Source organism: Ostrea edulis, chromosome 8, assembly GCF_947568905.1.
Source record: "Ostrea edulis chromosome 8, xbOstEdul1.1, whole genome shotgun sequence".
NCBI lineage: Eukaryota > Metazoa > Mollusca > Bivalvia > Ostreida > Ostreidae > Ostrea > Ostrea edulis.
In genome coordinates this window covers 22,186,574-22,199,950 of record NC_079171.1, presented here as the reverse complement: position 1 = coordinate 22,199,950, position 13,377 = coordinate 22,186,574, and the positions used below count along the sequence as shown (strand labels likewise).

Genomic DNA, 13,377 nt, shown 5'->3' with positions numbered 1-13,377 from the left:
CGGTGAATATCAGAGATAGCAGAAGTAAACATGTCTTGATTTCTTACTCTGTATGCATGTTTAAGAAAACACAGGAATTCTCACATCTTTGTACAAGGGAGATGCTGTTCAGCCATCACCCTCCACAGGTTCCATTTCAAATAATAGATGTGCAAACATCACTTTTCACATCGATGTACCAACATGGCTTGTGTTGAGGGCATTACAGAAGAGAGAGAGTCTAGCAGTCAGCTGGGTTCAATCGCCGGTGGCCAGTTAGCTCAGTTGGAAGAGCACCTGACTAGAGATTCAGGGGGCCCGGGTTCTAATCCCGGTCTGGTTCGTTGCATTTTCTCCCTTCCTGTTACATTTGGTGCCGTAGACCAGCCCCTGGAACCGACAGGTGAAAATGCCTGCCAGAGGATAAAGATCCTGGGTTGAAATGGGTTAAGAAGGGAGGAGTGTAGTGGTCAGCCAGATTTGATCGCCGGCAGCCAGTTATCTCAGATGGTAGAGCACCCGACTAAAGAATTCAGGGGGCCCGGGTTTGAATCCCGGTCTGGTCCATTGCATTTTCTTCCTGTAACAAACTTAATCATTCACTAAAGTTACAGATCTCTGGGTCTCCCCCCCCCCCCCCCCCCCCCCCCCCCCCGTGTGCAAGGACAAGGTGACTTTGAATAATCACTTTGCCTTGCAATTGACAAAACAATACAATCAAAATCATTTAAAATATGCATCTATAACAAGTTTATTCAAATATTTCACAGCTCATGATAAAATAGTTCCATGAAATCTCATGAAATGAAACAAAAATTTGACGAGGGTTAAATGGATTGAAAAACAAAGCGCACGTGTGAGATGTGTATGCAGTGCATATAACATTTTGTGGTAGACTTTGTTGTATAATGGCAAAAAGATGCAAGGATGTAATTGATTGGGGTTAAAACGCTTCAAGATAGTTGGACGTGAAAATTGTAACAAAACTGCAAATTAAAATATTTGTATCATTCTTTACTGCACAATTAAAATGCTATAATTTGAAGTCTAACATTTAAACAACATTTCAACTCCAGTCTGTATTACATATACCTGTGTGTTAATTTCAAATCTTAATTTCAATTCAAATTTTACACACACACACACACACACAAAAGAAAAATGTATATATGGATTTATAATGACACCAAAAAATTACTATTATGTTAAGTGGTTTATCATAAAGAAAAAAAATCCTTTTTTATAACAATACATGTGAATATATCTTTATTCATATATATCTAGCAGCACATTCATTCTTCTCAGGTATACCACACAATATATATGAATGCCATCCAAAACACAACAAATTATAACCATTCTCATATCAGACATACCCAATCAGAATCATTCTTTTATCAGATACAACCAATTAGAATTGCTCTTTTATCAAACACACCCAATCAAAATTATTCTTTTATCAGACACAGCCAAACACAATTATTCTTTAATCAGACACAGCCAAACACAAGTACTCTTTCCGCAGATAGCCAACTAAAATTATTCAGAATCATTCGTTTATGAAACACAGCCAATTAAAACCCTAATTAACCCTACAGGAGAATGCTACCAATGGGAGATGAAAACAATCAGACAAGGAAAATTGCATAAAATCACAACAGAATCCCTGCAAGCATTAACTGTTCTGATGATTACAATGGGAAAGGCTTAGGATGGAAATCTTACAATCTAGAGGCAAGCCAAAACTATGAAAAGGTACTTAAACAAAAGGAGTAAATAAAAGATAGTATTCTCTGGATGAAATCAGTAAATCTGTGCCAATTTTTCATGTCCTGCATTTCATATATGGCTTTGAAATTGATCAAAAGTTCTTGGGAAGGGGGGTGGGGTGGTGGTGTTAAAGAAGACTGAGGTCAAGTTGTGAGAAGACTGAGGTCAAGTTGTGTACAGACGTTCTAGACGAGTAATTAGCTCTAGCAAGGATGGTACCATTTATGTTTGACTTGTTAGATTGTGTGTTTGAAGGAAGAATTAAAAAGTACAAAATACATTTTTCAATAATTTTTTTAAATGGGAATTTAAGATTTTAGATTTAGATTATCCAGCAGTGGATTTAGAATTAGGTGAATAATATCTGATGGAGGATTCAAAATTTTAGGGAATGGATGAATTTAGTGTAATCTTTGTGGTCGCTGATTAGACAAATAAGAAGAATTTCATCAATTGTGAACTCGACAAGCTCTGTACATGCATATGGTGTATAATACAAATAACAAGCAAGCTCTGCTGTATAAAACAACTAGCCATGTGTGTATTCTTGTAACTAATTAATGTGTACCATGTATATGTGTGTGTGTGTTCTTGTCACTAATTAATGTGTACCATGATTCACCACTGCTAGTAATGGAAAATACCACTGAGATGTATACATCTCGAGCAAGCTTTAATGCTTTCATTTCAACAATCATGTCAATAAATGTGTAAGTGGCAGATTTTTTGAAATAATAAACTAGGCTTAATTCAAAATCACACATCTATACAATAATAGCCAGATCTGTATATAACATTGTAAGCAATATCATTAAGCTCAAGGGTTGTTGCTAGATACATTAAAAAGTACACATATTGATTACTAATTAAAATGTTTAAATGCTCTCTTCAACCATTTTACTTAGCTCAAAACATCAAAAACCTGATGTTTAATTTTCCCCTTGGCTTTACAGAAAACACAGTTAGTGAACTACACAAATAAAACATAAATGCCTTCCTCACTGTGTAATTATCAATGTTTGCATGTAATAACCATAGTTAACAACTGACAAGAATCCAATCCACACCACTTTTCTTAAACAAGGTGTTATAAAATACTGAAACCCATTAGTGCAGAAACAATATTCAAAGAAATTACCAATAAATACTTTCCAAGTTCCACAAATAAGAAAATAAACTAACAACAAAATTTTCTTTCCACAGAAGCTTAGATATCAATCCTTTTAACAATACTAAGAAGAAAAAATAAAATAAAATCATGAATCTAATATAATTTTCTGTGATGTTCTGAAAAATGTAAACATCCACACATTTGAAAGAAAAGAAAAAAAATTCCTCTTCAGAGCCCCACAAGAGACTTTAAAATAATAACTTCTAAAAAATCACGGGATTAAATTTTCTGAATTTTCTCGGCGACAATGACTGGATTATGTTTCCGAATCTGTTCCTGTGCAAGTTCCTTGTAGTTAAAGTCACACTCGTGTTTGTCCGAATACCTATGCATACTACAAAACAAACCACCGCATCGACATGGAAAACCTGAAAATTAAAGACGGCAAATAATGCAAAATTTGTAGATAAGGTGGCACCCCTAAAGTGAATTTGGGGGTGAAAAATAAAAACTTTTGCAAGTATTCATGCCTATTGGATTTCAAACAAAGTTCACAAGCAGTGATGATTTACAATGAACTGATGCATGGTATTAATATTTTATGTGATTGTCTGTTGATTGACACGTATGACTTAATTAAAATACCATACAGCACATGTGTATTAAATAAGGCCATAAGTTCAATACAACATGAATGACACTTTAAAAATGTTGAATCATGAATTCCCGCCCTCTTCAAATACAACTATTCCATGGCTAAATTCTATTACTCAAAACCCCTAACTTCCTTTGATCCATCTACCCCCTCAACTTCAGACAAAGCATAGTGAAAGGTTTTCATCATCTGAGGTTAAATGCTTATTCAGTAAGTTTTCACATGACGACACCCCTCTATAATTACCAGTCAGTCCAAGTTTCTTTTTACAGGTGGTGCAGCGATTCTTCTTTGTTTTCTTATCATCAGGTGATGAGGCAACCTCAGTTGAAACTCCACCTACAAAAGGAATATTCATTTTAATTTTTCATGAATAAACACTCATAGCTTAGGCTTAGGTAAAAATGCCTCCATGATAAAGAGAGACAACTCTTACATACTTTCATTGCATGGATGGATCAACAAAGTATAAGTGTGATATTTAGGCTTGGGGACAAACTCATAAATGGCTGATGCAGTTTCAGATTATCATAATTCATCGCTGAAGCAGATTTATTTCCTGGTACCCCCCCCCCCCCACACACACACACACCATCACCGAGTTTTATGGTGTATTTTGTGGTGCAGACATACTTGAGAATTCATTCCCCTCCCCCAAATCATGCTGTAAATCAGGAATTAATCAAAACCACAAAGGACGTTCCACAATCCAGGGTTCGAAATTAACTCATGTCCGTAAGTCCGAGACTAGTAAAAAACGTGTCAGACTAATGAACTCTCTATAGTACTAGTCCGTACGGACTAGTGAAAATCCAGAAATCAATCTTGAATTGGTAAAGATTTTTAGCAAGATTTGTCTGAGTCTCTTAGATGTTTGAACTTATGGTTGATTACCTGCATGGTCAAGTTTTTGCATGACTATGACAGCCTGATCTTCCTAACACATGGAGTGTGTTCGAGACCGCCGTTCTTCGAACGTGCACAAATTGTCAAATTCCTGTCGATTCCGAACGCCGAGTACACATCACGAGAATGTGTTCTAGGTGCAAGAATTGCAAGTAGTGTGGTCTGAGAACATGCACGTTTGTGCGCACATTTTCTCGACATTCGTGACTCTAACACAGTAGTTCATAACACTATAGCTCATGACTTGGTCAATCGAGTGAATTGTTTTTACTTTATTGATAAAATTTCGAACTTTTTTTACTTTAAGATCTGAGCACCAAAACAACAGGAACGTCGATCTCGAACGCACTTATGGACATTTATAAAAGGATTAACTCGGAGGTTAATATTGTATGCTTCTGAAGATCTTGAATGCGAAATAAAATATGGTGGTCTCTTTTTCTTCTATAGGTGTCAGAAATTGAATTGTTTGCAACTGTGATGTGTTTGATTTGATTAAATACTATTGAATAAAATGAAGATCATTTTATTATATACTGGACGGACTAGTGAAATGCTTTGCTGACTAGTGAACATCAACAGTTACTAGTCCGTACGGACTAGTGCTTGAAAAAGTTAATTTCGAACCCTGCAATCCTTCAAAACATTAAAATTTAATACAACAAAGAGATGTTTCTACATTATAACTACACCACAACAAACTTCTGACACATCTACACAGCAAGAGGAGAGTGTGTTACAGAGGGTTTAACCCCCTCCCTTCCCATATCCTTTTCTCTCCCTCCTTTTTTTCTTCCCTCTCCCACCCTATCTGCACATATAGAGATAAAATCCACTAGCTCTATAAAATATCATGTATTCGGAAGACTCTGGTTCCCACACTGTTCAATATTTATATGACAGGAGGAGGCTTGCATATTAAACTTGGTATAGTACCTTTAAGCTCGTGGTTGTTTAAAAGAGCTCTGTTATATATTCCTTTGTAAAGCTTTAAACCATTTCTGTGACCCTACTCTGCTTTGACCTCAGGTTCAAGATCTGAGTAAACTTGAATCTAGATCACCTTGCATACTGATTTCATACTTTTCCAGTCTTCACGTAAAACTTTTCTAGCAGTTGCTAAGATCATTTACAGAATTTTCCTACACATTCAAATACAAGTCATTATTATACCCTCGAGAGGTTCCATCTAGACTCTAGAAACAAAATGTGATTACACTTAGAGCTTACACCAAATAAGAATGCTAGCATCTTCATAAGGGTTGTAGTGTGAACAAGCTTTCACACACGAAAAAAAGAACAAAACAATTTCAAATATTTCATGATTCTTTTAAAAGAATTTCAATTTGTGTCTCTAAACAATCCCCATGAACAACTTTAAACAACTACTGTGGTCCTGCCCTGGCCCATCAAGTGAACAACCACAAATCTGATGCTTGTACATGGTATTCGGTATGATTCTAAACCAGAAGATTTTTCCTGAGTACGTGTACATATACCCCTATTCAGAGCTTCCAACTTTTCTTGTAGCTTCACTCTGGCTCATGGTATGAACAAACCACAAAAGGATGCTTGCAGAGAATTTCCTTATATATTTCTAGGCAAAACATTGAACCCCTGTTAAGGCCCACGCCCAATGGTTTGAACTTGAATTATTTATGATAAAAGGGAACTTTCATACAGGTTTATTGGTACAGCGGTACTTGATGAAATTGAACAAATGAACCCCCTTTACTCTATGATGTTTTCTGGCTAGTTTGGTTGAAATTGACTCGGTTCTTTCAGATGCAAATGTAAAAAGGTTATATCAGACAGGCATATGCCTGGCAAAACTTGGTTCATAAATGCTTGAACCTAAGCCAGGCAAGTAAAAAATAAGCATATTTGATACTGACCACATTCAAAGTTTCTAATTACTTACCTGAGGCAGTGTCAGCTATGTCTGCCTCTTGTTTGTTGGAGGTAGCCCCGGGTATAGAAACAGTGGGGGTGGCAGTCTCCACGCTGGGGGTGGTGCTGCTAGCCAGGTCCTTCAGGGAGTTAGAACTACCAGACTCGGACGTGCCTACAATCACAAGGCTTCTATGTAAAACATTGTGCTGATTTCAACCCTCATCCCAGCATTACCCTCACATTACTTTGAACATCATAATGGTACCACAGTTTGGTTGTTTTAGTTTGTTCGGTTTTTTGTGTTATTTATTTTTTGTTGTTGAGTTTTTTAAAATTAATTTTAAGAATTTACTTCTGTCATATATGGTTATACATGTAACAGAAAACAAAATATTTGAATTTTTTTAAAATTACAATATGATTACATTCCAAGAAACCACCTGTCATATAATTTGCTAGGACAAAAGTATATATGCTTGCAAAGGAGAGAATGTACAATGAGCATGTTGAATTGCAAAAGGGTTTATCATGTTTCTGAAACAAGAGGCCCTGGGGCTCTGAGTCACATTGGCTGTTCTTACAAAAGGATTTTTAACCCCATTTAATCCCATTCACGTACAATACATGTATTATGTAAAAGTTTATTCTTGAGTTTATCTACCATAACCCCAGGGTCCATGGATTTTTTTTTGAATTCACAGAAGTTTACAGACAACAGATGATCAGAAAATCCTAAATGAGCTTATAGATCATATACAGAGAAGAAGCAGTAGGATTTTTAACAAGCTAATAAACAACAGTCATGACAGACCTAGTGAAACACGAGACCATGTACATGTTCAATAAGACTTAACAACACGCAGCAGCACAAGACAAATGATGAATGGGATAAGCAGAAGAGTAATACCGTACCTAGGGAAGTATGAGCTAACGTGGAGGTGACATTTCCGACTGAATCCGTCTCCCCTGCTGACGAGACCGAGGCAGTGGCTGGGCTGAGGCGACCGCTGAGGGTGGGGGCGTTTTCTTTACGCTTCATTGCATCTTTATAGCATTTGGAGCACATTCCTTCAAATGCCGTGTTGCCATAGAAACCACAACCAGCTCGACAAAGCGGGACTGGATTTTGATTTCCATTCTGTTCCATATCCATGATTCTTTTTGGTTTCTAAATATTGGAAATCAAGAAACGTTTTAATACTTTATAATGTTTCAACTAACTTCAAGACAAAGTACAGTAACAAACAGTGATCAATCTCATAACTCTCACAAGGAACACATGTCAAAATGAAGAGTTGTTCAAACACAGACCCCTGGACACACCAGAGGTGGGATGCATTTGACTTTTATTAGTCATATAATGAAAAAAAATAAAAATTTATAATGTGTTTTACAGACTAAAGTTAATATGCATGGCATACATGTGAAATCAGCCTGCCTTCCATGTTTGGTTTGTTATCACCAGTGTTTGACCTTTAAGTTAATGCCTGTATGTTGGCCTGAGACCAACAAATAATCAACAGAATCGATACATTTAAATCATAGTCTGCTAGTGAATAAAAATGAAACATGTTTAGTAAATATTAAAAGCAAGAACTTCAGCCATAAAAGATCAAGTAAAAAAATATATCTAAAATAACTTCCAATTTGATAAAAAAAAATTGTTTTAATTAATTAGTGAGTTCGGAGGACTAAATTTCCTGATGCCCACCTTGTACCTGATGACGTTTTAGATGAGGAGTATGATGTTTCTGATGGAAGAAAATTTAAAGAAGACAACTGACGATGATGACTCTAATAATCTGAATAAAACATAATAAAATAATAAATTGTACAGGACTAGTTACTCTACTACTTTAGGACCTGGGGATGAGCAAGTTCAAATGCATTTGTACTGACGCTTTGTCAAACAAACTGAATAAAATACGTTCAAATTAAAGACTACATAGATTTCATAAGAATCCTTTTCCTCGAGCTACCCTCAAGTCAACAAGTTATCAACTTCCTGTTTACATCATTCCAAAACACAAATCTGCTACCACTTTAAGGCATTTAAAATAAGAAACACCATATAAAGTGAATTGAAGCCTCACAGTACTCAGTGAAAATACTTTCACTTTTAACCAACATTATAACAATATATAGCATTTGTGGTTATGCTGTGATCACATGTATACACAGAAGATCATTGACAAGAGTCATGTTGAAGCAGATCAGATGTACACTAACCGAAAATGCTTTTATGGCAATAAACTCATAGTTTCTAACCTGTCACTCAAGTAATTAATAAAATGATACAACCAAAATAAACATTGGGTTTCCATGCTTTTTTTCAAAAAAAAGGGGGGAGGTTAAAGATTTTACAAAGTAACAGATAAGTCTCCAATGCAAAAATTCTACCACTACTGACATCTGGTGGGTGACACCACTACCACCAGGCATAAAAAACAAACACCATGACCAGTGAATTAGGGGCAGACCACTCAAACCATAAAAAAGACTTCTGTATTTCTAGAGTGTCGTGTACTAGGATCCTTTAATGGATAAAGTTATTATATCCATGTATAGTCTTAGTTTAGAGTATGCATTCTATGAAAATATACAATTATAAAATACTTTCTGCGAGTAAGTGATTAAAAAATACTGAATTTTTTTTTTTTAGAAATGAGATGCACTTTCTGAAACTGACAACTTGAAAGTTTTGTCCTGCAAACATTAATTGTGTCAAGGAGAAAGAGACAGTCAGTCAGTCACCTTAATGTTTGGACCGGAATAATCATAAAGTTAATAAAATATCTAAAATCAGAATTCAAAAACTCAATATATTCAAATTAACAACATTGCCAAACTTCCCACCATCTGTGTTTTCACACTTACATGCAACTACGGTAACCGTGGATTTTGTCAACGTTGTATTTCTTAAGTTCGAGGAAATCCAAACCTCAATGAGCCTGAAATGACAAATATGATAATTGAAAGAATTAATACCTTACAAAGAAAATGAAAGCACATCTGACCACCATGAAAACCCCCGGAATTTAACGAGAAACTGCGACTTATGAAGAGAGTCACTGCAGTCAAACGTCTATTTATCCAGCTTCTATGCATTTACCATGTAACATGTGATTATGCCATTTGTCAGACTGTATCATTTGATTAATGTAAGCAACAGCTATTTTCACCTTTAATCATGAAAATATGACAATACACAAAAAATAATGCACCAAAATCAGGAGAAAACAAGCATAAGCATCATCATTATAACAAAATATGATTATTGTGTTTTGTTAGATTCGTTTCTTAGACTAGAATTTTGTTGCTGTTGTTCTGCATGTTTACTTCTTTAACTTTTTTCCTTACAAGATTACAAAAAATGTGGTGACTTCACCATCGACATGACTGGCAGCTAGAGATTACAGAAGTAGGGGCTTTAAGGGATAAAATGACCCTGAATTTTCCTAAACAGTAGAAGTTGTTTATGTTGTCACCAACTTGCTACATATACATGATAAACAGATCCTTTATACTTTCTTTTGACTTCAATGTGTTCATCAAGTAGCTGAATATGATGTCATTATGTATACATTAGAAATTACTAAAATACGGTGTTTCAGTAATGAATGACTTCAAAACCAACTATGTAACCCCATTACAGTACCACAAGAAAAAATTCAAAAATTATAACAAAAAAATAAAAATAAAAGAAGTATTGAATCCAATTTAAGATAATATAAACAGTGTATCTTATGTTTCTGACAAACTACCTTGTTTTTCTTTCTTTCTATGTGAAGAAAAAAACGCCCCCACACTCACTCATTTCTAACTTGATTTCAATATAATTTACACTTAACGATGGAAACTATTAAATTTAATTATGAAATGGAAATACCAAGACATGCATAAAGAGACAAATCACAATTATCACTTGTATGTATTGAAAATTTAACTCAGACTTGTTACAGCAGCCACCTGGGGCAGTGGGCGCCACTAAAATAAGTGTTTATTACATGCTCTGCATCTTATATATCCCAGGGATAGTCATGAATCATATTTTCAAAATGAAACTTCAACGGGAATTTCATAAAACATTACAACAGATCCTCCTGCTGCCGTAGCTCAGTCAGTGGAACATTCATTGTGCCAGAAGGCCTGGGTTCAATAGCAAGCCACGGCATGCCTGAACTTCGAACCACTTGTTGTTCTTTCATTCATTTCAGTTAATGTCACTTGTCTTGAACATGTTGAAGAAGAAACCTTAAAATTCATCCCGTGTCATGCAAGTAAGCATTGGCATGGTAATAAACTCTTACAGTTACAAAACTCACAGCTCAATATCAAAACATAAGCCAAAATTTGTGGCACTTCAGCTGGTGAAGCCTGCATGCAAGTGAAATATTCTACAAGTAATATTATCCAAGCATTCCCTAAATGTGATAAATGCCGAAGGTCTTGGAATTAATATTATACTACTATGCTCTTAATTACAATTGTTTTGATTGGACAAAAATAAAGCTGAACAAGAATTCATACATGTATCAATAAATCCAAAAACATGATGCATTCATACACCCCTGAAAAAAAAAGAAGTAATATACAGAGACTTCGGCAAGGAAACTATTCAAACTGATATTCGATCTTTGAAAAATAACGAACTTTCTATATGTGATAATAATGTGAAAAGTATGTCACATGTCAGAAAAAAAAAAGGGTGGGGGTGGGACAAAAGTGGGGGGCGTTGTTACATGTATGCGAATGGAAATTGATGCATAAAACGCGATTATAATGACTCAAGAAAATCTCACTGAGTAAACATGGTAAATATCCACATACAGTAGAGGAAATAAATGGTATTGTGACTTTTTTGTGTTGTCTTCCACTACCAAACATCAAAGATTTATCCAATAACTCATGTTTTTGGCACTAGGGTATTCATTTGCGAAATTCTGAAAAATCTTCAAATCAGGCAGATATTTTTGTAACAGAATTTAGGAATTGTTTTTAACCATCACTAATTTGTATCCAGGAGTTGCTCATGTGACGCATAATTCTATGTGACTTCTTTAACTAAAGAGTTCCAATATTTCATAGTTCCAATATCCTGTATTAATTCATGATGATTCGTCCTGAAGTATCAGTGTCATAAACAATGATGAATTTTCTTCAGCTGTTCGAATATGGCAGACTTGAGAGTCCAATAACAAGCATTAGGAGTTTCTTATATAAAGACGTATTCAAGTATATCCATTAAACCAATATAGATCTTTCCCAAGAACTACAGCACATTCTATTAAATGACAATCTTTACATGGCCTCGTTTTAAGACTAAAAATAACAACATTCACAATAACATTTGATGTGAAAGAGTATGAACAAGATATAGTACTGAAGTTTAGAGACTTGCTTATAGATAGCAGTATGTCAGGGAGGGATACCACCATTGTGCAAAGTTCAGTAACACTGTGACTTAGTTCGCCATCAACAATGTTGACCATGATAATGCAAAATTGAAATCTGCAAAACAAAAGGCAATGGTCGATTTCTTAACTTGTGAATTATTCTGGCAAATTCTTTCTATATACACAACATTTCGTGTTAAATATACGTCCCTTCAGATCTTTGTATGAGGCTATAGACCTTCCTTACGTAAAATATGACCCACCCCAGATCGTAGTTTGTTTGGTATTCTTGTCAGCAAAATGGCGACCTTGCTGAGAAACACTACACAATATCTGTGAATTTCATGGTATCTCCCTTTCTTTTCCTCAAGAATGATCCTGAAAAATGTACTTCTATTATCGACTCATCAACATCCAAATTTCACAAACCTGAAGATCTCTCGTTCCTTTGTTTTCTTCCTGATTTCTAGTCTGTACGTGTAACAATTATCCCCTATGACACTATTCCATTATTATAAGTCACATGATCGTGATCGTGACAATCATTGGCTTTCGTGTTTACCATAAGGAGGCATTCAATTGTGACGTCACAGAAGAGTTCCTTAATGACGGATTTTCTTAAAATAGCATATGGATGACTAAGAAGGAGTCACCTAGATCTCGAATATACCAGAACGAAAAAGAAGGACGAATCGTTTAATGTAAATACTACGAATCGTTAAAAATAATCAGAGAGAGAGAGAGAGAGAGAGAGAGAGAGAGAGAGAGAGAGAGAGAGAGAGAATCTTACATGTACTGTGTTACATTATATATATACACTGTACATGTAGCCTAATGTTGACAGTGCATTTAGTTCAGTCATATGATATTCTAAATATGATTGTATAATATCAGCTCACACTTCTTAAATAATAATTATATAAATGATAATAAAAAGACCACGTTCACCGGCATGACGGTGTGTATTAATTAATTAAATGTGTGAGACATGTAAATAGCACTGACAGTGAGCTGTAGGCCTAATTAATTGTTAACACTTCTTCATTCGAAAGCTTCAATTATTTTTTTTCACCCTTTTTACAATTAGTTGTCTAAAGATAATTATTACATCAGAAATACATCAGTATATTATAGGATTAAACATTCTTTTTAAAGAATTTATCGATGTGTAAACTCCGGACATTTTACTCACAAACTGAATAAAAGTAAAATTCCAATTCATTCACTTTATAAACAATTGCAAAAATTTGAATAGTTTCCCGGCACTATGTTATTTGTTTTCAGGCGTGTATGAATACATCGCGTTTTGGGGTTTATTGATATATAAACTCTTGTTCAGCTTTATTTTTGTCCAATGAAAACAATTGTAATAAATAACATTGGAATTATTCCTTATTTACACGTCCGCACTCCCCTGTATAAAAGTGATGATTATGTATATTAAAAAAAAAAAAAAAAAAAAAAAAAAAAACAGGCTTCACTGACTAATGAAAACTCGGTGGTCGTCAACATCAATTAATTGTCTACTCTGGTCTGTTTATATATCTATTCAAGTAGTTACGCATTTATATTTGCTCTTATCTTAATCTATGTAAATGGTTACATTCAATCAGACTATCTTTGCGACATGTACTGAGAGAGAGAGAGAGAGAGAGAGAGAGAGAGAG

The 13,377-nt window shown here is 35.0% G+C and overlaps 1 protein-coding gene across 7 annotated transcripts; it reads right to left on the bottom strand.

Moving 5' to 3' along the window:
• Positions 1 to 705: 705 nt before the first annotated feature.
• On the bottom strand, positions 706 to 13,328 carry LOC125661177 (AN1-type zinc finger protein 6-like). Of its 7 annotated transcripts, none has more exons than XM_048893101.2 (6): positions 11,117 to 13,175; positions 9,192 to 9,265; positions 7,227 to 7,482; positions 6,343 to 6,486; positions 3,762 to 3,854; positions 706 to 3,288 (listed from the first exon to the last, which is right to left on the bottom strand). In XM_048893101.2, exons 3-6 carry the CDS (start codon positions 7,465 to 7,467, stop codon positions 3,140 to 3,142), a joined length of 627 nt encoding a protein of 208 aa, XP_048749058.1. In that variant the 5' UTR covers positions 7,468 to 7,482; positions 9,192 to 9,265; positions 11,117 to 13,175; the 3' UTR covers positions 706 to 3,139. The 7 variants fall into 7 exon arrangements, with proteins under 7 accessions (XP_048749058.1, XP_056003147.1, XP_048749057.1 ...); XM_056147172.1 differs by having other exon boundaries at positions 11,145 to 13,175; XM_048893100.2 differs by having other exon boundaries at positions 11,974 to 13,175.
• Between the last annotated feature and the right edge of the window lie 49 nt (positions 13,329 to 13,377).